General features: G+C 39.9%; 1 protein-coding gene across 2 annotated transcripts in view; it reads left to right on the top strand.

Moving 5' to 3' along the window:
* The first annotated feature begins 610 nt into the window (after window positions 1–610).
* The window catches only part of dnr1 (defense repressor 1), a 36,967-nt gene continuing 14,262 nt past the window's right edge, over window positions 611–23,315 (top strand). The window contains exons 1-2 of one of the 2 annotated variants that reach the window (XM_065220054.1): window positions 611–620; window positions 4,884–5,271. In XM_065220054.1, the coding sequence (XP_065076126.1) occupies window positions 5,185–5,271 (87 nt within the window). In that variant the 5' untranslated portion in view covers window positions 611–620; window positions 4,884–5,184. Of the gene's footprint in view, window positions 621–4,552; window positions 5,272–23,315 lie in introns of those variants that run through there. The other variant, XM_065220053.1, reaches the window with a different exon arrangement.

Here is a 23,315-nt window from a genome sequence, read left to right as displayed (position 1 = left end):
ATGCAGGGGTGAGTGAAATAGCTTGGGACTGCTTGGGACCGTTGTTCTGGTACTGAGTGAGCCAAACATAATAATGATTTTCTTCGGGACCCAGTGGTCTTAGAGTTACCTCTATGGTACAACCTTTATACCTAATGCATGGCCGCCTGAATTAAAAAATAACACACCCGAACGATATCCCAAATTATAGTTCTAACTAAAGCCCTACAGTAAAAGTATGGACGTCTGTCAAAAGTTGTTCCAATCGAACCGTCAAAATGCACCGCTTTGCTCGATTGGAACAGCTTTTTTTCAGTTTTGTGGTGACAGTCGTCCATACTTTTACTGTAGGGCTTTAGTTCTAACCACAAACGAAGTGACAGACGGAGCGGCTCGAAAACATTGGTGACTAACCTGCTATTTCCATTTTTCAGTGTACCACATGGCAACTGGATTAAACTCGAGATTAAACTAGCATTTTCACCAGATGTACTAGAATGGTTTGGTTCTATCTCTTTCACTCTACTCAAAACTAAAATGCAGGGCTGTTACAAGATTGTCTAAATTTGATCCGCGAAATCCGTGATTTCTCAAAAGAAATCCGCGACATCAAATATTAATCCGCGACACAAAAAAAAACTGTTTTCATACTACTACATGGCATTTCAAGCTTATTGCTTATAGCATATTAGATTTATGCCTTAGTGTTCTGTGGTTCTTTTAAGTACTTTTACATTTTAATTGAGAGCTTTCTATGGCTGTACCAAGGACGTAGAGACATTTTCGAACCCGAAAAATTAATAGACCGGACGGGAAGAGAACTCAGTCGCCTCCAGCATGGACTTGCTTTGTAGCTGCGCCCTCGGCTGCGCCTTTACTGACTGAGCTAAAGGAGTATCGTTTGTAACGTTTGAATTAAAAAAAAAAGAATAACATTGTATCATCTTTAGTTATTTATGTATAGTATTAATTCTGAGTAATTAGTGAACATAATAAAACACCCTTACATTATGAGATTCTATTGAATAATACCGGACTAGATTTGATGAAACATTATTAAAAAAAATTAATACATTTTCATTTGAAATGCAAATTTTCTTGAAAATTAACCAGAGACGTATTTTGCTGTCCTAAATGTTGTAGTTAATTTGGCTATAGTTTTCTCAATTTTTTACCGATTCAAACCAAACACCCTGCACATAATCGAGAAATTACCAAAGTCACCATAAGTCACGCTTGTTGGTCACGTTGTATTTACACGGATATTCCTAGGGTTCTGCCCAATGGTGAGACATTATCATGATATTTTTTTTTATTTCTAATATGAACCTAGCACTTTTCGTTGACAAATCATAACCGAATCGTATATATGTGACTTTGTGGATCATGTACGACTCATTACTGTGTATACCGGAAATTATAGGTTTTCCAAATCGTCCAGGACATCAGTTGATTTGTTGTACTAGATCAACCAAGACTGCAATAATGTCTGTAGTATCGAAATATGTCCAATCAGATTCAAAGTGTCTATGTGGATCATGCATGATCTATTTCCGAGTAATCCAGATGTTCAAGGTTCTTCAAATCGTCCTGGAGTTCAGATAATTTGATCTACTAGATCAACCGAGATTGGGACAATGGGGCTTATTACGGATGTCACTTCACGGTGAAAACTTGCCACTTGTCATCACGATGAAGTGATTCCCATTTGATTTGTACGGCAATCACGGATCTTATTCTGAGTATCACTTCATTATCACCGTGTAGTGACACCCGTAATAAGGCCCAATGTCTTTAGTATCGAAATATTTCCAGACAGATGCACAGTGTCTATGTGGATCATGCATGAACTATTGTCATGTATACCAGATGTTTTAAGTACTCCAAATCGTTCTGGGCCTCATAGCCTAGTCAGTAAAGGCACGGTATTACTAAGCCGGAGGCGGCGGGTTCGATTCCCGGTCCGGTCGAGGGAATCTTTCGGGCTGGAAATTTTCTCGACTTCCCTGGGCATTGAGTATAATCAACAATCAATACGAAACTAACGATTTTAAATTGGCTCACCACTTTAGTAGCCTATTGGTCCCAAGCAAACGATTAACGTACCCTATTCTAGTTGAAATTCTATTACTACACTATGTTTGTTTTGATTCGCTATGAAAGTTTGACAGATAACATCAGGGGTGTGTGGATTCATGCAGAACATGCAGGGGTGAGTGAAATAGCTTGGGACTGCTTGGGACCGTTGTTCTGGTACTGAGTGAGCCAAAAATAATAATGATTTTCTTCGGGACCCAGTGGTCTTAGAGTTACCTCTATGGTATAATCAACAATCAATACGAAACTAACGATTTTAAATTGGCTCACCACTTTAGTAGCCTATTGGTCCCAAGCAAACGATTAACGTACCCTATTCTAGTTGAAATTCTATTACTACACTATATTTGTTTTGATTCGCTATGAAAGTTTGACAGATAACATCAGGGGTGTGTGGATTCATGCAGAACATGCAGGGGTGAGTGAAATAGCTTGGGACTGCTTGGGACCGTTGTTCTGGTACTGAGTGAGCCAAAAATAATAATGATTTTCTTCGGGACCCAGTGGTCTTAGAGTTACCTCTATGGTATAATCAACAATCAATACGAAACTAACGATTTTAAATTGGCTCACCACTTTAGTAGCCTATTGGTCCCAAGCAAACGATTAACGTACCCTATTCTAGTTGAAATTCTATTACTACACTATATTTGTTTTGATTCGCTATGAAAGTTTGACAGATAACATCAGGGGTGTGTGGATTCATGCAGAACATGCAGGGGTGAGTGAAATAGCTTGGGACTGCTTGGGACCGTTGTTCTGGTACTGAGTGAGCCAAAAATAATAATGATTTTCTTCAGGACCCAGTGGTCTTAGAGTTACCTCTATGGTATAATTGTGTTAGCCACACAATATACAAATTATGCATTGTTATTGGCATCGAAAGCTCTCAATTAATAACTTTGGGAGTGCATTTAGAACACTAAGTTGAATTCACGCAATAAGCTTGAAATGCGAATAAGAAGAAGAAGAAATCGTTCTGGAGTTCAAATGATTTATTCTACTAGATCAACCATGACTGGAATGAAGGCATCAAATTATGTCCAAACAGATTCATAGTGTCGATATGGATAATGTATAATTATTTCCACGTATACCAGATGATCTAGGTTCTCCAAATCGTCCTGCAGTTCAGATGATTTGTTTTACTAGATCAACAAAGACTACGATAATATCTGTAGGAAATCCTAGAACATTTGGCATGATCCACATAGACACTGCAAATTGGTTTGCACATATTTCGATACTACAGACATTGAATTAGTCTTGGGTGATCTAGTAGAAAAATAATCTGATCCACAGAATGATTTCAGAACCTATAACATCTTGTATACGTAGGTCGTATAGGTCGGGTACAATCCACATAGACACTTTGAATCTGTTTGGACACATTTCGATACTACAGACATTATTGCAGGCTTGGTTGAAATAGTAGAACAAATCAACTAAACTCCAGGACGATTTGGAGAACCTAGAATATCGGGTATACATGGCAATTACTTGCATATATACGATTCGTTTATGATTTGACAATAGAAAATGCTATGTTCATATTAAAAAAAGGGAAATTTACAGGGTGCTTAGTTTGAACCGGTAAAAAATTGAGAGCCAAATGAACAACAAAATTGATGACAGCAAAATAATCCGGGACGGAAAAGTTACAATGAATTCCACAATTTTTGTGACAGCACATCAGTCCCTTCGCGATTTTCACGACATCATTTAATGTTTCCGCTATTTTCGCGATTGAAAGTTCAAATCCGCGACTAATCCGCGAAAATCGCGAAATCCGCGAAATTCGCGAAATCCGCGCCTGTTGTAACAGCCCTGGAAATGCATAAAAAAATGAAAAAATGATACGCACTCTTTGCACACTGCCAAAGAATCATTGTACACAAAATCAACTTTGTGCAAAACCAAAACAAAAATACTATCCCATGTGGTGGATGATGGCACAAGCTTCTAAGAAAATTCTATTACAGCGAACCACATTATTTTAATTGATCTCTTCGCCAGTTAGTCGTCTGTCACTTCGTTTGTGGTTCTATAGTTTATTCTATTCTATAGTGGTTATAACTATTCCACAAATGGCTTGGATGATACCCTGAGCTCGTAGTTAAGCAAAATAACCATACACATTTTATTAGGGTGGTCACAACTGTTGAACCCTCCCCCCTCAAATGCTACGTCTTTTATGCATGTTCGCTTAACTTAAATAAAAACAATCTTTGAGCGATTATTTAACAAAAGAAACAGCCCACAGCGATAACTTCCATCATAGTAAATCTAGTCGCCGGAAGATGGCGATAACTGTTTTTAATAATCAAATATCGTTTATCGCTCACAGTTCCACTCACACATTTACATGTCGCAATCCCAACTTGTGCAACAAACAAACTCTCTCTCTCTTTACTCTCTCATGGCTCAGCTGAGAGTGGAGGTTCCGCACATTAAAATTCATACCAGACTGCACAGCTGAACTACAATCCTACACACGATACGGTCGAGTATGGACGTGCAACCGCAGAGCAGACGTCTTTGTCAGTACAAAAAGTTAAACTTGAGTAAAATATTGTTGACGGTGCCTCTAATAAGATCGGGAAGTGCTGTCGCGAAGAGTTAGTCTGAAAAATTAATTCAAATCAAAGTTTCAAAACAACAGCGAAGTGTACAAAGCTGAACTGAAAGTTAGAATTCAGTGACCTGTGAATAATATCAAACACTGACGTGAAAAAAACAGTTTTGCGTAATACCAGTGTTGCAGAACGAGTTTCTGTTAAAAATGCCAAGAAGATGTAAAAAAACAGTGTCACAAAAGCGTATACAGTCTGTGATTGATGTTAAGAGACAGCAGTGAGGGAAATAAACACGAAGTGAAAATATTGGAAAAAGTAAAAGCATTTCATTTGATCCCGAGGGTAGAAGTCGAGCGAGAGAGCTAGTGAAAGATAAGGTTCAACAAACGGAATCATAATCTACATCTGTTTGTGAAGTGAACGACAAAGAGACGAGAGGCAAACAAATATAATACGGGCATTGTGTGAGCATTACGGAAACGATCCGGTCTATAAAACCTGATAACGGAAAGCTAGATTGTAGTGCCACAAAATGTGGTGTTTGATAAATCTACCCAATGGCACTACCTCGGGGGTCCAGTGCGATCCCAAGAGGAACAGCCAGGAATGTCTGGAAAAGGTAAGGATATTTATTTGCGCTTCAGAAAAGATAAAATTCAATCGATACGAGTGGGAATCGTCCCTATAATGGTGTAAAAGTGGCTAAAATTAATGGCTAAAGGAATTCTAACTATGATGGCGGCGACCTAAACAAGCATCGCCTGGCGCCCGCTAGTCTGTGCCAATAGAAAATTGCAACCTGCCACCGATGTAAAGAGAGAGTACGTCGATGTAAACAAATTGTTATCGCTCGATCCCTTTTTCGCTATAGCATGCGTTGTATACTGCCATATGGCATGGGTTCTCTTTTTATTGTTTTGATGTTGACGGTCGCGATTCACTACAACGGTAGATCACTATTATTAGCTCGAAAGGCATGTAGAGCAATCGGATCTGTCAATCGACGACACAGTTCTATACGCAAATCTATCCTCTAGATTTGAGCGTCGATGTATTGCTTTAGACGCAGCGAGGTAACGATGAATGGGATGATGGACTTTACGGTCAGTCTCAATAGAGTACGCTGACACTTTGCCTCGTTGCAAAGGGTCCGATCTCGCACGAGATGAGGGTGTGATTATTTGACTAGTCGACATACGAAAGAGTATTTTTACATATGAACTGTGCCGCCTCTAAGGTCGCTGCTTTCTTGCATCATTCTTTTATTAGTGGAAGAACTTTTGCTAATAGATGTGATGTAATTTTCAAGACACAAGTACTCCGTACATTTTGTACAGCATGCAATAAAGGAAAAAAGGTTGTCTGTCCACGATACTTGGCGCATTACCGGCATGCGATTTATTTCTCTTTGCTCGCTTCCATTTCCCACATGGATACAGAGATGGTGTATGCGCCTGAAAGCGGCTAGCTCGAGAAGGTAAAATAATACCTGGTCAAAGTCCAAACCCGACCGAACGACAGATACCACGAGTCGAGTCGAGTTCGTGTCTGTTGGAAATCCACTCTGTTGACGACGGTGACTTCACTGTTAAAAATGAGTGTGAATCGTAATTACTCAACACTTTTGTGGATTAGAGACACTGGTTGGGATCTGTTGGGATTAGAGAAATGATTAAAATAGCTGTGCCTGTGGTAAAACCCAACATTTGAGACATAGAGTCGCGTGGAAGCCCTAATCTGGAACACGTTTCCCAAAGTCTGCTTTAAAAGTAATGTGACAAACACATCAACATTGTTATAATCATCGAGGCATTAACGATGATATCAGAAAAGGGGGTTACCGCTTCAATTTCATTAGGTTAGGTTTTTCCCAGGAAGGCGAGGTCATATCATATGGGAACAATTATTTCGAGCTAATTAGGATACAGCTTAAACCACTAATCCATCTAGGGAAAAACATTAATTTTATTTGTCACTGCTTTGCTGAACTGCAAAATAATAAACACATCATGGAGCCAGGAAATGAAATCCATGCTAATGAACCGAAGGCCTCGCCGCAGAATCCCTGCATCTGCTGTGTGTACTTGCGCTCGGGCACGTAGTCAGTTGGCAACAAGCGCTGTGTAGTGTATATCAGCAATCAATAAGCGAGTGCTCTACCTTGAAATCTCGCTGCTTGTGGCTGCAGTATTCATGTGGGCTTGATTTCCAAGAATATGTACTAGACCAGTTCAAAATACGTGGACCACTGCTGATCCCATGGGCGTTCGATTCCCAGTTCGGTCCAGAAAACGTTGGAAATTTTCTCGACTTTCCTCGGCATAGAGTATCATTGTGATTACTACATTAATATCCAAATTCATGTATTGGTTGGCATAAAAAGCTCTCAATTAGTAAGTTTGTGACAACTGTCAAACTTGCCGTTTCCTTTCCGCTGTTGTGACATCGCTCATGAAACTGTAACTTTGCGTTTGTTGCACAGACATGTTGTATGTGTTGTGAGAACTGATATTTCTGCTCTTAAAAGTTCGAGGTGATAATGGAATAAATCAGAAACAAGGATTCCACTGCGATTCACCTTAAACCTTAGAAAAATGCTCCTTTACTGCGTAGCTAGTCAGATTTACTGCCTGGTCCGTGTGTTTTTTTACTAAAAGAAGCGGAGCGAGCGGCAAGCTTATAACAAAAATTCTAAAGAAAATGTTTACATAACCTTCGTAAGAAGATTTTAAAAGAATCTTCCAGAAAAACATTCTAAAAGAAGCTTCTTTTGGAAGCTCACTCTGGCAGGGATGCCAGATATACAGACATGTCTGTATTTATACAGACATTTGATGATGCATACAGAGTACATACAGCAATATCCATCAGTATCAGAAAAGGGTTTCAGTAAAGAATTGACTTGCTTAAAACATGCTTTTTCGAACATATATTTGCCAAAATGCAGAGCTGCTACGACTACTCGGGTGTCACGAGTGAGACTTCGCAGATTTCATTTGAATTTGTATTTCTAATTTGAGCATTTGTAGCCCTTCATAACTCTGAAATCTCGTAGACCTCTCAGAACTTCCACGACCTTATCAGTTCCCTGAATACTCTCCGAAGATCTCTGAGCCTCTCCGAAGTTCACTGAACCTATCAGTAGTTCTCCAAATGTATCAGAAGCTGTTTGAGTTTCGCTGCTTCTTCTTTTCATTATTCCTGATTATTTAGGAATTTCTCTGAGAAGTTCAGAGAATTTCACAACAGCTCTGAGAGCTTCATAGAAGTTTAGAGCACTCCAGGGAAGTCTAGAAAATGCTTGATAAATTTCCTGAATTTGAATGAAGGTCAGTGGACTTCAAAGAAACTCAGTGAAATTTAGAGAAACAGAAATCTAAAAAGGCTCAGAGATCACCTTTAAATTGAAGTAATGAAATTGGGTTGTTAGCGGAATGCTTAAATAAAACAGCAAAAAAAGGTTATCTTCCATTTAATTCCACTTAATTAATTTTGGTATCCATGACAGATACGTATTTCGACTACAATGTGCAGTAGACTGATGCAAAATTTGACTTTTTCGCTCCACAGTGCTTAAATGGTTTCAAATCGGGTCCTCATTAGCCTCCCAAAGTTACAACTCATTTGGTTAGAAACAGACTTCGCACAAGCCATTTGAAGTTTACACGTAAATTACTATGGGAAATCTCAACTTTTTGTTCATTGCCTTCTAGTCTTTTTCCATATTGAGCTGCGAAACAGTTCGATAGCCATTATTAAAAAATTTCTCAGCTACAACTTTGCTGAAGACCGTTTTTATGTAAAACGAGACAGGAAAAAGTTATTAATTATTTAAGAGAGTGGTAAACTTATGACATGATCAAGCAGTTGCTCTGTAGGCAACACTGTATTTTGCAGTGTGACATAGTAGCCATGATTTTTGTGTCCTATTCAACGCCCCAGAAACACCAATGTTGCCTGCTGAGCAGTTGATTGAGCATGATCATTAGACATCAGCGCATTGAACCATTGTTAACTTTCGATCCTTCCATTTAATCAAAAAGTGGTCTTGGGCAAAGTTGTAGCTGGGAAAATTTCTTGCAAGTGCAGTTGAAAGCTTTTGAAGCAGACCGATATGGTAAATTATTAAATAGACATGAACAAAAATCTTGGTTTTACTATAGTAATTCCCATACAAACTTCAAATGGTTTGTGCCATCTCAGTTTCTCACCAAAGGGGTTCAAATTTTGAGAGGTTAATCAGGATCCGATTTGGAATCGTTTAAGTATTGTGGAGCGAAAAAGTCAAATTTTGCATCAGTCTAATGTGCAGTCTTCATCAGTGTCATTCCCACTAGAGAACTTTTCAAAACCTAACCCCCTTAAGTACTCATCCCGTAGGTATAAAAGTCAAGATCACCTTTAAGTTATTTGGATGAATTTCAGAGGAGTTTAGTGAACTCTACAGAAGTCTTGCAAATAATGGAGAAATTTCTTGAACTGAAATAAGATCAATGGACTTAAGAGACATTCAGAGAAATTTGAACGCATACTCACTGAAATGAAGGAAATATCAAAAATATACAGGAAACCAGTGTTGGCAGAATCAGAAATCAATTGATATTTTTTCGCTTTCATGCGCTCGCAATATCACGCGTGATATTGGAACAAAATATCATGCTTGATATTGATTTTACAAGCTCCTTTGATATTGCGAGACTATTCATAACGTGCAAAAATCAAGCTTAGAGTTGACTCGACACAAAAATGATTCCATTGCACATCGTTTTCTTAGAAAGAGAAAGCATAGTTTGCTATCTCTTTTTAATCTTCACCGATGGCAGACACGAAGCGACTGCTGCCAGCCGTAATGGAAGTTTCAGTTGTATTCGGGTGTAAAGCAAAAATTCATTAAACTCAATATCACCACAGTTTGGTGAGATTTGCAGCTGGTGAGTTTTGTTAGCTTGATACAGCGTTGCCAGGTTGCCAGATTTATCTAGCACAGCCAGATAAATTTAAGCTCTGCCAGACAGATTTTTTGAGAAATCTGGCAGCTTCCTATGTTAATTTGCCGTGCCAGATTTTTGCCAGACATTTTTTTCGGGTTTTGCCAGATTTTTTTTTTCAAAATAAGCCTGGCATCTCTGGCTTGATATTCCGAGCTGCGATATAACAGCTTGCAAAATCAACCGCAGTAGTTTGCTTGTTGGGGCCCCCCTTAGCTCAGTCGGTAAAGGCGCAGCTACAAAGCAAGACCATGCTGGAGGTGGCTGGGTTCAATTCCCGGTTCGGTCTAGGAATTTTTCGGATTGGAAAATTTCTCGACTTCCCTGGGCATAGAAGTATGATTGGACTTGCCACACAATTATACCAATGCAAAAATGGTACAGGCATCGAAAGCTCTCAATTAATAACTGTGGAAGTGCTAAGTTGAGAGCACGCAATAAGCTAATATGCGATATGCAATAAGCGAAATTCAAGCGTGCACACTTAAAAAAAAAATCATGTAAATTTAGGTGCTCTGAGACTGACATATACGAGCGTCATTTTTGACATAAAATTGAGTCGTAATAGACGCAACATTCAGCTCAATCAAACGTACTTTTCGTCGAGTACCGAACTTTTCAGTCTCGGAGCATTTAATTTTACATGACATGTTTGTTTACGTCTCATCCTTTATGTCAAAGATGGATTCCGTCACGTGTAAAATTAGGTATTTCTAAGTGTGTGGTCTTGGGCGTTGGTGAGATTTGATTTTTTGATATTTTCCCAACACTGCAGGAAACACATCGGACAAGTTTGAGAGGACTTCAGAGAAGCTTAGGAGCCGTAGAATGGTTACTCGAAGACTTTCAAAGTAACCTTAGTTCAAGTAGTTAAGAGGGTTCAAAGAAGTTTGGGGAATTTCCTCAAAGTTTAGGAACTCTTGAATTCGCTTTGAAAATCTGTATTAGGAGTTGAAAAAAATCAGGAAATTTAGGTGACTACAGTAATTTCAAGTCGTCCAGAAAACTTATAAAAAAAATCAAGGAACCTCAAACATGTTTTAAAACATAAAAGATGTTCTGGAAATGTCTCACAGGTTAAGGGAATCAGATTGAAGTATATTATAGGTCACTTTATAAAAGTTCAGAAATTTTTGGAAAGGTTCAAAATAGGATCAGAGAGGTTCACAGAACATCCAATACCCATTGAGACATTTTAGGTTGAAAATGTCTTATATCAAAGTTTACTATAAACCTTTGAATCATGGTTCGAGTGGATTATGTTTAAAATCTCTTGTAACTCCGCAATTAACCAACGCAGGTATCATATTTGTTGGTGCTTCTCTCATTGAATGTGACTGTAATGTAATTATCACGAAATAACGAATAAAAAAGGTTACGCGAATATACATTTGCAACCTTGCTCAGAAATGTTGCTACTCTCAGTATTCAAAATGTATGGTACAGACAAATGCAGACATTTTATTAGAATTCATACAGACAATTTGCAAAACCATCTGGCATCCCTGCATTCTGGACGCATGTCCGTTACTCCGCTCCTGAAGCAGGCAGAATAGTAAATCTGAACAGCTATGAAGTAAAGAGCATTTTTCCATGCTTTAAAGAGCATAACATCGTTTTGATATTACGTTTCCATAGCTGCCTAACTTAAGAGCAGACGATAAATTGCTTAACCCAACAAATAATTGATAATTTTCAAAGATACACTGTTTTAAATCAATAGCTTCATTCAATTATGAACAAATTGGATTGCTCCATCGAATTTTAAACTGTATCTTATTGAAAAAGTATCAGCTTTCTAATGGCGTACTTATTTTGAAAATCGGTGGGAGGTAAGCTTACGAAAAACGCATTTTAAAGAATAAATCCACTATAGTTGCCAAATTCAATATGGCCGCCAACATTTCTGAACATGCCAAATTATATGATGATAATGATGATAGTGGTCTACCACTCATTGTAGCATGAGGGGGGCGACACATCTAAATCTCAATTTTAGATGCTCAAAAAATCTCACTAGCGAATGAATCTTCGAAAAATCTTCTTGCATTTCTCGCATCTACTTGCATCGCGCATCATCTTTTTGCAGGAAATCTTCAGAATCGTCTTCAATCTTCTTTCTATCTTCTCAGCGTGCGAGCAGCTAGCCACAGCACAACACAATATTTCCTGCAGCGTATATAGAGTCGTCCCCCTCGTTGTGTAGCACGGAAACTAGTCCGATAGCTGTGGGATCTTCTCGCCGTTGAACTTGATCAAGCTTAATAACAGCTGATTGTCATCAGCAAATCGCTGTATGAAGGGCCAACAACGAATGGATTGATAGGCAATTCGCCTATTCATTTCCTTGGGACATTTATACTTCGTTCACGTTACAGCCTATATCACGTAATATAGGCTGTCTTGCAATGAGCACTCATACATTGGATTTCCAGTGAAAACTAGATGTATGTGTGCTCATTGCAAGACAGCGTTTATCACGTGATATACGCTGTAATGTGAACGGGGTATTAAGTATCTCCTTCCAACAACTTGATCAGCCAATTGGTCAGAAAATGATCCATCCAACAGGAAGATGCCCCAATGAATGGGGAGAAGAGCCCACCCTTTATCCACGGAATGCTAGCAACAGTGAGTTGACATTTTCACTCTCTCCATACAAATCGCTTCAATTGGGTGCTCTGATGGTCCCTCCTCATTCCGAATTTTTGACACGTCAACAACGTCAAGATAAATAGGCGAGTCGATTGAAATCTGTGGAAAATAAATGAGGCCTAAGTTGATTCTTAACATAGAAGAATAGGATAAGAGAAAGGAGAGTCATGTGGAATTAGAAGTCGTCGAGATTGAATGCGCATATTTAAATATCATTGATTCAGTAACCTATCATATAAATTGCATTTCATCTAGTTAAGATTATTGGCAATAATACTTACTCGGCTGGGAGCCCGAACTTACCGTTCGGGGTCTTCAAATTCAACCAGTCGCTTTTCCAACTTCATCAACAGCATACTTTGCAGCTGTGCTTTAGTGCGTCGTATTTCCTGATCATCTGGCTTGGCTTGCATTGTGTACAATTTGCAAAAAAAATACCTCCACAAGCCTTCGGACGTGCGAGGGTGGTGCTGTGGCATGAATCGAGGCATGAATGCAGAACAGATCGGAGTCCCCGTAAGTAGTGGCACTGTACATCCACATTCCTTTTTCTGGTCCTCCAGCCAAGAACGAGCCTCCTCCACCCATCATGATTCAAATGGCACATTCTTCCAACTTCGCCAGCGTTTCCAGCTCCAACTTAACCGCTCACCGAGGCAACTCTTCTCGGCAGCTGGCCTCGGTCGCAGCACATCAGCTCAAATTTTCAAAAACGATTCCAATCCGCGGCTATCGGCACTGGCCGCTACCGTGCTTTTCAAGGTCTTTGAATATGAAATCCTTTTCGCCAAACGATTGCATCGACTGGAAGGCCAACTTCTCCAGATGTTGGTTTGGCATTTTTTTTAGGGACGATGGCACCTTGTTTCTTGGAATCCTCCTGCCGGCAGCGAGACTCGTAGGTGATAAGATACAATACAGGAAAATTCATGCTTCACTGGTGTATTCTACAGGGAACTTTCGTTGATGCTGGAATCAGACGTCCGGACGAGTAATCCGTACGATAATTGCTGAATAAAGCCGGAGTTAATGAGAAGTTAAGTGCGTTTGACAGTGGCGTCGCGTAACCTCACTTTTTACCTGTGCACCAACTTTCAAAAACAGATTTAATGCCATATTCATACTCGAATCGGTTGAAAAACACACCTAATCTTCTAGTTGACTCGATATCTATCCATTGTAAGCAATATTTTGATAATTGTTTATGTTTTGAGAGTTGGTGCAAAGGTAGATTGAGGTTAAGGCGACGCCACTGGCGTTTGAATCTCGCTTACGCTTTCATTAGCGATTTCTGAACATGCCAAATGAAAGCCCTAACTTTCCCCTTTACTGTGGTGTATAAACATTAGGGGGTTTCTTGCGAATTTTCAAAATTATTTTGATAAATCAAGAATAGCTAAAATTGAGCACTTGCCCCGAGTTACCGAGAGGACTATCAATTTTACATTTACCGATCGATTTTTCTAGTTTCAGTAAAAGCTTGGCAGTTATAATGAAAGCCCTCCATACTTTTACTAGCGGGCCTTCATCAAATAAAGGTGCGCTGTAAGGGTGTTGTGACCAACTTGTAGTATGTGACATCAATAATTTATTTTTATCGAGGTTTTTATCAGTTTTTATCATGAGAAAACGTCGGGTCGTGCGCCGTGCTCGTTGTACGCTAATAAACGTTATCATCCTCATGCTTAATTAAAATTAAATAAAAAAAACAAAATCAATTGAATTCATATTTCGCTTTCGATTTCGCACTTACCGTTTCCACCTTGGAATGTATATATCACTTGGTTTCAATGACACTTCTTCTGGTGTTTGCGTTTGGTTCCTTTGTTTACATAACAAAAAAACAGCTGGTGAATCCACTTCCACATGTTTACTTTTGACCCCTTTGAGCTTAACAACTTCCAGCCGATCATTTTTATATTACAAAACCTGCTGGTTAAACAGTTTGCGTGCGAGAAACTGAAATGGTAAGAGTTTTAAGAGCCACTGAAGATTTTGGCAGGTTCCACATTTCGTCGAGAAAGTCTAAATATTCGTGGAAAACACAATGGATATTCGAATAAAAGTTGTCGAATATTGATAACCGGAACGGTTTAAAACGGGAAAACCGAGAAAAAGTCGGGGATTCCAAATTTAAAATTTAGTGGTCACCCTACACAGCTGGTTGTGCACTTCTAATTGTGTTATTTATCAATTTCCTCCCATACCCCGGCGTGCAAAATTTTAAAAATCATAATTTTGATAGCTTATAAGATGGCCGCGACTTTTCGGCCTATAGTGTTCGGGGAAAGCTTGCATCAAAAGTGTTTGGGGCAGATCAATGCCCACCAACTATACCTGTCATGCCACTGAGGCAACGCGAAAAAGGAATCAAATTTTGAGAGACATTTTCGATGACCACGTTTTACTCAATGCTGATGGCAACAGCGCAGTAGAAAAGCTTTACGGTGGCCATTCGATAATTGGAATATGTGTACAATCTGCCGAGCTCCACTCGCTAATTGGCAATGCATTTCAAACGTCAACCAGTTTCCAAATGCAACTGAAATGAAGCGACGAAAATTCTGTTGATATTTGAATATGATGCAACTTTGCTTTAAGTGATCAGCGCAGATTCGGAGTACAGCCAAATAAGTGTAAATTTTAGTCGGATTTTATCATTCAGAGGAAACTTTGAACCCGCCTACTGGTGCCGAGTACTGTGCAGTTGTCAAGTGATGAGTTCGCATTTCGTACTAACAACAACACTGGCTGGTTTAATGACATCCAAATGTCGCGTAAAATAAGTAGAAGGCCATACAGATTCCCATAAAGCCAATGCCACAGAGATGTTTACGAAACACGCGGAACAGCTCCAAGTGATCAATTTGAATTTACGATAATTATCGGTACCTAGCTGAATTTGCCTATAACGGATCGGCTAGGAAGGCAGAGAATAAAAATTGCATTAAAATAATCTACTGCCAAGCAAGAAAAACAACAAGCGATCCACTCGAGAGGCGAGAAAGACGCTCGATAAAAATGTATAAATCGAAAACAAGTTCGCCGCTGAAGCCGAAGCGACCAACATTCAAAACATAACCTCGCACACGGCAGTAGGGAAGGAAAACAAGCCGCTTAACTGCTGCTACTGCAGCATACCACCATCCCACAGTGGCGATAAATAGTGCCACAGAGTGGCGACGAGTGTGAGGAAACAGAGAAATGGTGTTTTTTTTATTTGTTTTGCTACTTTTCGCGCTCGCTACCGCCGCCACCGCCACCTACCGCTTTTGTATGGGTATAGGTCCGAGCACGTGGTCGGCGAGTGATCACCTACCGATCAAAGTCCAATTCTTCTTCCACCGTGAAACTATACCGCTCAGCTACACGGCTAAGTTTCACGCTGTTCGCTTGACTACGACTAGTGAGGGAGAATTTGCGGCATCAAGTGCGCTTCACACGTTTAATGTATCAGGGCAGGGATTATTCATTACAGATCTTCTATACTTGGCGGCAGTAAAAGAGCTCTGTGTAGCATAAAAATATACTTTTATTTATAAACTACACGATCACTGTCCCCACCACCGTCGTACTTGATATTATAAGTAGGGTTGTTGTTGAACCATGGCTATACTTTCTAACACACAATGTTCGACTGGCTGTGCGGCGCTTCGTTACGTTCTGTTTTGAATCGATCTGCGTGCGGGTAAAAGCTATCAAATTGCGACATCGCATCGATCGCAAACATCATCACCGTTAGAGCGGCCCAAAGGTATACGACCGAGTTGGCGTGAAAACATCAACAGTGCAATAATCATTCATCATGTCATTAACCTCAAGGCTGCAAGGAACCACGCCGATGATATACTGAGATGTTTGCGGAAAGCGACCCACTTGGGTAGATCGAGGACTTTGATTGCGCGAAGGGGTGTTCACTTTAGCTCAGAATGCACAGCAAATTAGATTCACCGATCCGTTATTCACTTCTTCTCGGAAAAAGGGGTGCAATTGAGTTTGGTAATGGGAAATTGCATTGTTAGGTGGTAGCCCCAGTGTAAGTTCACCTTTAATTGGGTTCTTTAGGGGTATTGATGTAAAGGCATATTCGTAATCTATATTAAAAATGGAACCCAAATCCAAAATTTCATCGATTTTGGTACACTGGAACTGAGCGAGATGTCAATTTGTTAGTTAAGTTCAAACGGTGAAGTCATTATTTTGCTTTAAATCTTAATTTTAAAATCAAGCTGGAAGTCTATGGGACCGAAAAAAATATCGTTATGCTCAAAAAACGAAGCCTGATGATGACGTTACTCGATATATTTTTCAAAATTAAATTTATAATTTATTGTTACTATAACGAAAACCTGTCCGTTACAGCACCATAAATCAGGTCAAGGAAACAATCGTGTGGGAAGTTAGGAATTGTAGGTCTGAATATTTGAAATTTTGTAAATCAACAGTTACTATTGAATTATTCAGCATCATGAGAGTTGGTTGCTGCCTTGCAGCTAGTGGTAGTGTGCTTCAGGTAGACGCTCCGGATACCAGAACACTTTTTCGGGAACTTGTGGTGTGATGCGGTAGGACAAAGGACAAGCTCGCTCATTCCAACCCTTAGGTGTATACTGCCTGATGTACTGTTGGAGGTTTCCATGGTAGACCCCGTACATAAAGCAGCAGATACGACGATGGTAGTTTTCTGAAAGATCGCAACCGAGTATGGTGTGTCGCACCTCTCTGGTTGTGTCACGCCGTCAGGTTCCATACACAAACCTCAAAGACGACTTGAAGTTGCGCTTTAAGGGTAGAACACGACGTTACAGTAAGATAAGAACGGCATCAGCACAGCTTACACAAGCTTCTTACGGATCTATCTGAAGAGAACTCCACGGGAACGTCTGAAAGTACAAAGAGTATTGTAGACCGTTTTGGTGACCTCATTGATTTGATCAATCCATTTTAGGTTAGAGTCCATAATGAGACCGAGGTTTGTTCAACAAAGCAATAGTCTCACCACAGAAAACGGATGTCATTCTGAGGGATTATGGCCCCATCTTTACAAAAGACTAGAGAGAGTCTAGTACAAGAGACGACTGGATTCAAAACAAACTGCCGTGGCAACCTATCCCTATGTGGTTTCTAGCAACACTGCCAATGCAATCAAGATAGGCTCTGCTCGATTGGCTCACAACTAGAGAATGCCAGATTTTGTTCTATGCAATTCCGTAGAGTTATTCAAATCTACGGATTTCTACGGATTTTTTTAGTCGACGGTGATATTGTTTTTAGTTTTAAGGTGATATTTTACGTTAAATGATAAATCGACGAGAGAACTTTTTAAAAACTACTAGGGACAGCCCTCTGGGGTAGTACGCAATGGTGACGTCGGACTACGTGGTCTTATATAATAAATGTTATTTGTTAACTGCAGCAGGACTTGTGTTTTGTGTAGGAATAGGAATTTGAGTGGGGTTCTCTCTGTTTATACTCTTCATTATGACTATGATTGCCCTGAAAAGAAGCTTTTGGTATGAATTTTAGTTGGGACTTGGCACCTGTAGTTTTTGGCATACTTTCACTGATTGCTTCCCGGGGATCCTTGTTCAGCCATAGCAAGATGTGCGCGTGAGGACTTCCACGATGCTGAAATTCAATCGTGTCAACCAGCTTGTTGAAGTACACACAGCACGTGACTGGATCATCACTGACCAGAGTTGCTCTTTGTAGTGCAGTCAATTCCTGGATAGGATCTGTTAAGTCATTGCCATTGTGTCCTTCTGACGACAATCGATGTAGGAGATTCAACAAATGTGGCCACTACATCTCATTTGCATTGAGTGTGAGGAACATCGTAGGCTTTCCCAATTGTCGCATCATGGTGAACAAATTTCTCTTCTTTTGTTGCCAATACTGTACTGCATTCGGTATTAATGTGAGGAAGGATAAATTTCGATATATATTTCGTTAACACGTGTAATGTTTGCGGTCCCCGTGCACTTAAAAGTGCAAGCCTTCGGAAACTCTAAGGCGAAGAATTTTCATTGTCATATACAACAAATGTTGTGGTTTGGCCACACGTCTGTCTTGACGACGAGTTTTACTGGATGCCATCATGAAATATGTCACCCAAACCCCTGGCTTGAATTTCCGTAGAAAGGAAAAGCTATCTCTTCGCCGTGCTCGTCATATATTAATGACAGAGGAACCCTGTTTTGCGCGGAAGCGATCTCCAGGCATTTTTCCTCATTCCAAAGGAGCGTTTCCTGTTGCCCAAGCAGCAGTTCTGTCTCATTATCCACGGCAATGGTATCCAGCTCAATTTGAGGATCCACTGCAGGGGTTTCAAGACCATCTATGGCGATATGATCAATTGTGATCCCATAGCGGCGGTACAGTGGTGTCGTAATCTAATATGAAAGCCACGCTTTAATCGTAGTTTTCTTTATAAAGCCGGACAAGTACGACGACTTATGGATTACGTGCTTTTTGATGAACACGTTGAAGGCCTGATCATCATCGAGAATGACGGCGAAAAGAGCGTCGTCTCTCTTACACAACGCAAACGGTAGAACAACATTCGAGCAAAAAGTAAATTGTCAAATAACTATCATATGACACATGTGATTTCGTTCTAATTCCTCAATTTGGTGTAAATTAAACCATTTCTGATCAGAAATGTTATTACTAGGACATCGTTGCTTGCTATTTCAGAATTCACACAAGCACAACATCAGCAGCTCTTATTATTAGAAAAACTAAAATACATACATTTGTGACGGCCTTCGGCGACAATGTCGTATGACAGAGCCTGTCGTATGACATTTTAGTTTGGTACAGTAATTTGAAAGCTTGTTTTGCAAGTGTCGGAAGCAAAGGCAGTCGATTATCACATAAAATGTGTCGACTACGGTGACCGCTTACAAGACTGGTCTCGACGAGACTTTTATTCGCCTTCACACGGCACCGTCGAAAAAATTTCTCTTCAAGCAAAGATTGACAGTATATTATGGAATCTTTCGGCCGAGTGAAGAGATAGTACGAAGGCCGCCATGTTTCACGCACAGTCTGACGTTTGCTTACGGAATATTTCATATGAGGGAAGAGCTACAGAGTCGCCGTCAACGCCAATTCTATCAAAAAGCGGATAAGTGAGCAAGACAAGTTGCAGGGGTGTATTTTACTTTATGCTTCAATCCCTTCAGAATCAGATTATACTCTAGATAGTAAAATTCGATTCTGAAGGGAGACGAACACTGAAGAAAAAATACGTAGAAACTGTACCGAATTCCGTAGATTTTGCCTACGGATCCGTATTTCCGCAAAACATTGTAAAATCCGTAGATCTACGGAGATTTCCGTAGATTTGGCATCTCTGTGAGAGGGTTTAGTATAAGAGAGGAGTGGACTGGTTGGTTTTGAGTCAAACGAACTGTCAAAGCCAAAGCCTATTGAGCAGCGCCAATCTTGATTGCATGATCTTTCGGTTAGGAAATAGACGATTTTCGGTGGCCCAGCGTTCGATAGCGAGGAGATCACCGTTGATTGTATTGACGACCCTGTTAATTTCGTTTGCGGGGCCAGATATGTAGATTTGGAGGTTATCCGCATAGAGGTGATACTCGCATTTTAACACACCGGGCAGGCTATTGATGCACAGGCTAAACAGCAGCGTAAAAACAGCGTACCGTCGATGAGATTCCGGGGATTCGAGCGGGTACCACCCAGGTGCAGGAAAGATTATATCAAATTACAAGCTGAGTTTGCAAACTCAAATTCTTTCCTCAGCTTCGCTTCCAGTAAACCATGTCTGACACAGTTGAATGCCAATGAAAAGTCGACAAGGACCATTGAGGGCTGAACACAATGATAGCGGCATAGCGGCAATCGCAAATTTTCCAATACTCTGAAATCCGTTTGACAACCCACAATGAGCGCGTTGCGGCAAAAGCGGCATTGTACTAAAACGCATTTTTTTCATCATTTTGGAAAAACGCGGTGCGGTTGAGCGGCAGCCTGAGAAGTGCTCAACATTTTCAGTTGTATTTTTTGTAATTTTGAGTTAACCAGAACCTTCAAGTCGTGAACCAAATAATCATCCAAGGTTGTAGTATGTAATCAGAACCATGCATCCGGACATATTTCGGGTACCCCCGGGGAACTGGTCAGATTCTTCTTAAGCCAACACCCACATGCGACACATCAAATTACATGATAATTCAAAATTATGATCATTGGTGGCCATATTAAGTACTGAAGACCACGTTGGCCAGATCCGAACAGAGAAGTGAAACTTGAACCTACATCCTCATATGACACACCCAACTATATGAGAATTCAAAAATAAGAACATTGATGACCATATTAAGTACTCAGGACCGCACTTGCATGTTCCGGGTGCTCCCGGGGAGTTTCATACATTTCCCGAAATTTTCCTGAGGCCAATGGAACTTCTCTGGAGTTCTCGGAACTTCCCTGAAATTCTCTTCAGAACTACTCTGAAGTTCTCCTCAGAACTACTGTGAAGGTCTCCTTAGAACTACTCTGAAACTCTCCACAGAAATACTCAGAAGTTCTCATCAGAACTACTCTGAAATTTTGCTCCGAATTTCTCTTAAGTTCTACTCAGAACTACTTTGAAGTTCTCGTCAGAACTACTTTGAACTTCTCCTCAGAACTATTCTGAAGTTCTCCTCAGAATTATTTTGAACTTCCCCTCAGAACTACTCAGAAGCTCTCTTCAGAATCACTGTGAAATTCTCCTCAGAACAACTCTAAAGTTTTCGTCAGAACTACTCTGAAATTCTCCTAAAAACTACTTTAGATCTTCGGTGAAGTTTTCACCATTTTTCTGAAATGTACGAAGTTGTCCGAATATTCTCTTGAAGATCTTTAAACTTCCCCGCTAGTCGGGACTTTCCTAAAGATACCTTGGCTCCCCCAAAAGTTCTTTTAACTTCTCAATAAATTAGAGCTGTCTGGACTTCCCTAAGATTCACGGAACTTTCCTTAAGGGGGTATTCCCAATCTTTTGCCTTTTTTCGGCCTGTTTTTCAATTAATTTTTTTCAAGGAAAATGAATAGTAATGCGCCTAACTCTTTGGGATTCTTGTTTATTGAACATTAAAGTTTACAAATAAATTTTTTTCGACATAAAAAAAGACATTATTGACGTCACAAAATGGTGGCAAACAGACCCCTGTTCGCCGCAAACGCCTGTACGGGCGAAGACTTTTCTCTGGAACGGCTTCATCTGAAACAGATTTCGTGATGAAATTATAATCTGCATAAGATTCTCTGGAGCTTCTCCCGTTGGCAGCAAAAAATCTTGCAAATTAACAAAATGGCGGCCATATGAAAAAACAGGCGATTTTTAGCCCGCTTTTTTGCAGCTTTAAGGTGCTTCAAACAATGTTAAATGTTAATATTTTTGGCTGAAAGTGGGAGAAGCTCCAAAGAATTTAATAAGGAACAAAATGCGCAAAGATTCAAGTCAATATCTCTTATAGTTTCTGAGAAAAATCTTCGCCCGATAAAAAAATGTGGTTTCGAGAAAAACGCGTTTAAAGTTTTGACTTTAGTTAAAACCATTTGGGGGTTCTTACCATTAGTCAGCTATGCCTGGACACCGAATTCGCTGATCGGAAAACGGCTTGGGGGGATGAAAGTATATAGTCTAAAGTACAAAAAAACGTGAAAAAAAAATTTGATTTTTTGAAAAAAAAGATCGGGAAGCTCCCGCAGTTTTCCTGATATTCATAACTCTTCTCCGAAGCTCTCGATATTTCCCCACGGTTCAAGGTACTTCTTCAAAGTGCTCCCACATTTTTTGAAGTTAATGCAAATTCAGAGACGATCACCCCCCTTGGATATTTTTACAAGATTTCAGATTGATTAATTATTCAGAAGACCTTCTACTGATCTTTCAAAAATTATTCAAATAACAAATAACTCAAAACTTCAAATCTAAATAATCCCGTTTACGTGGTTAGTTTACGTACAGCATGTAGCGGAATAGGAAAAATAAATAGATTTTGAGGGCATGCATTGTGGGTAGGAATGCGGCAACGTGGCAGCGGTACAGCGGTTAGGTTTTTCCTGTATCCTGATTAATAACACTAATTACAACGATTTGCAGCACATGTGTGTGTGTTTTACAATCCATCTCCCACTGGCCGGCAGTGATTTTATGGAAGAAGTTTGTCTGCACCTATTTGTTGATGCAGTTGTTTCATCGATAGGTGCAAACATTTTTAGTCCTGGAGATGTAAAGCGACAGTTCTGTTGCTACAAATGAACAAATTTTAAACAATCTCACCAAAACTTGTTACCTCAAGACCAACAATTGAAATGGCCTTAACTCCATTTTGTAAACAAACCTTGTAAGGCCATTTCCTCGCGAACCGAAAGTCCGCAAAGGCAAACCAACATAACGAACAGGTAGGGGAAATTCTCCTCTACCCGATTTTTGTTTAGGTTTGCGAATGAAGGTTTCGGTTCGCGAGAAAATGGCATTACAAGGTTTGTTTACAAAATGGAATTAAGGCCATTTCAATTGTTGGTTTTGACTTGTAGTTTTTTGTCTCGCTCGCTTCTGCCACCTGCTCCTGTGTCGGTCGGTAACTTCTGTCCCTGATAATCTTGTCTTGCATTCCGAATCTCTACTGCTGGATTCACAAACTGGACGTCTCAACACGACCGAAACACGATATATCACTAAATGATAACTTTAGGAACACTTGAAACATCCAAATTAACGAATTTTAAGCCAAAAAAAAAGTTAAATATGCTGACGAAAAAACACGTCACATTTCAAAAGCGCGGCCTACTGTGATCCATCGTTACAAAATCGAAAATTCCAATCATCTCAAAAGCGACAAACTAATCCTGGGTAAAGAGTAAACAGAATTGTTTCCAAAGTTCGAATTGTAGGTATACGCATTTTTCAAGGTGACAAAAAGTCCCATAGGTCTATTAATACATAACCACCTAAACCTGCCCGCTGGCATGGAAATGGAACAAACTTGTTTACCGATAC

This window comes from Ochlerotatus camptorhynchus, unplaced genomic scaffold, assembly GCF_037179485.1.
Source record: "Ochlerotatus camptorhynchus isolate MF236.1 unplaced genomic scaffold, CSIRO-AGI_Acam_v1.1 ptg000114l, whole genome shotgun sequence".
Classification (NCBI taxonomy): domain Eukaryota; kingdom Metazoa; phylum Arthropoda; class Insecta; order Diptera; family Culicidae; genus Ochlerotatus; species Ochlerotatus camptorhynchus.
Note: the sequence above shows the minus strand (reverse complement) of the source record. Positions and strands in the feature narration are given on the sequence as shown.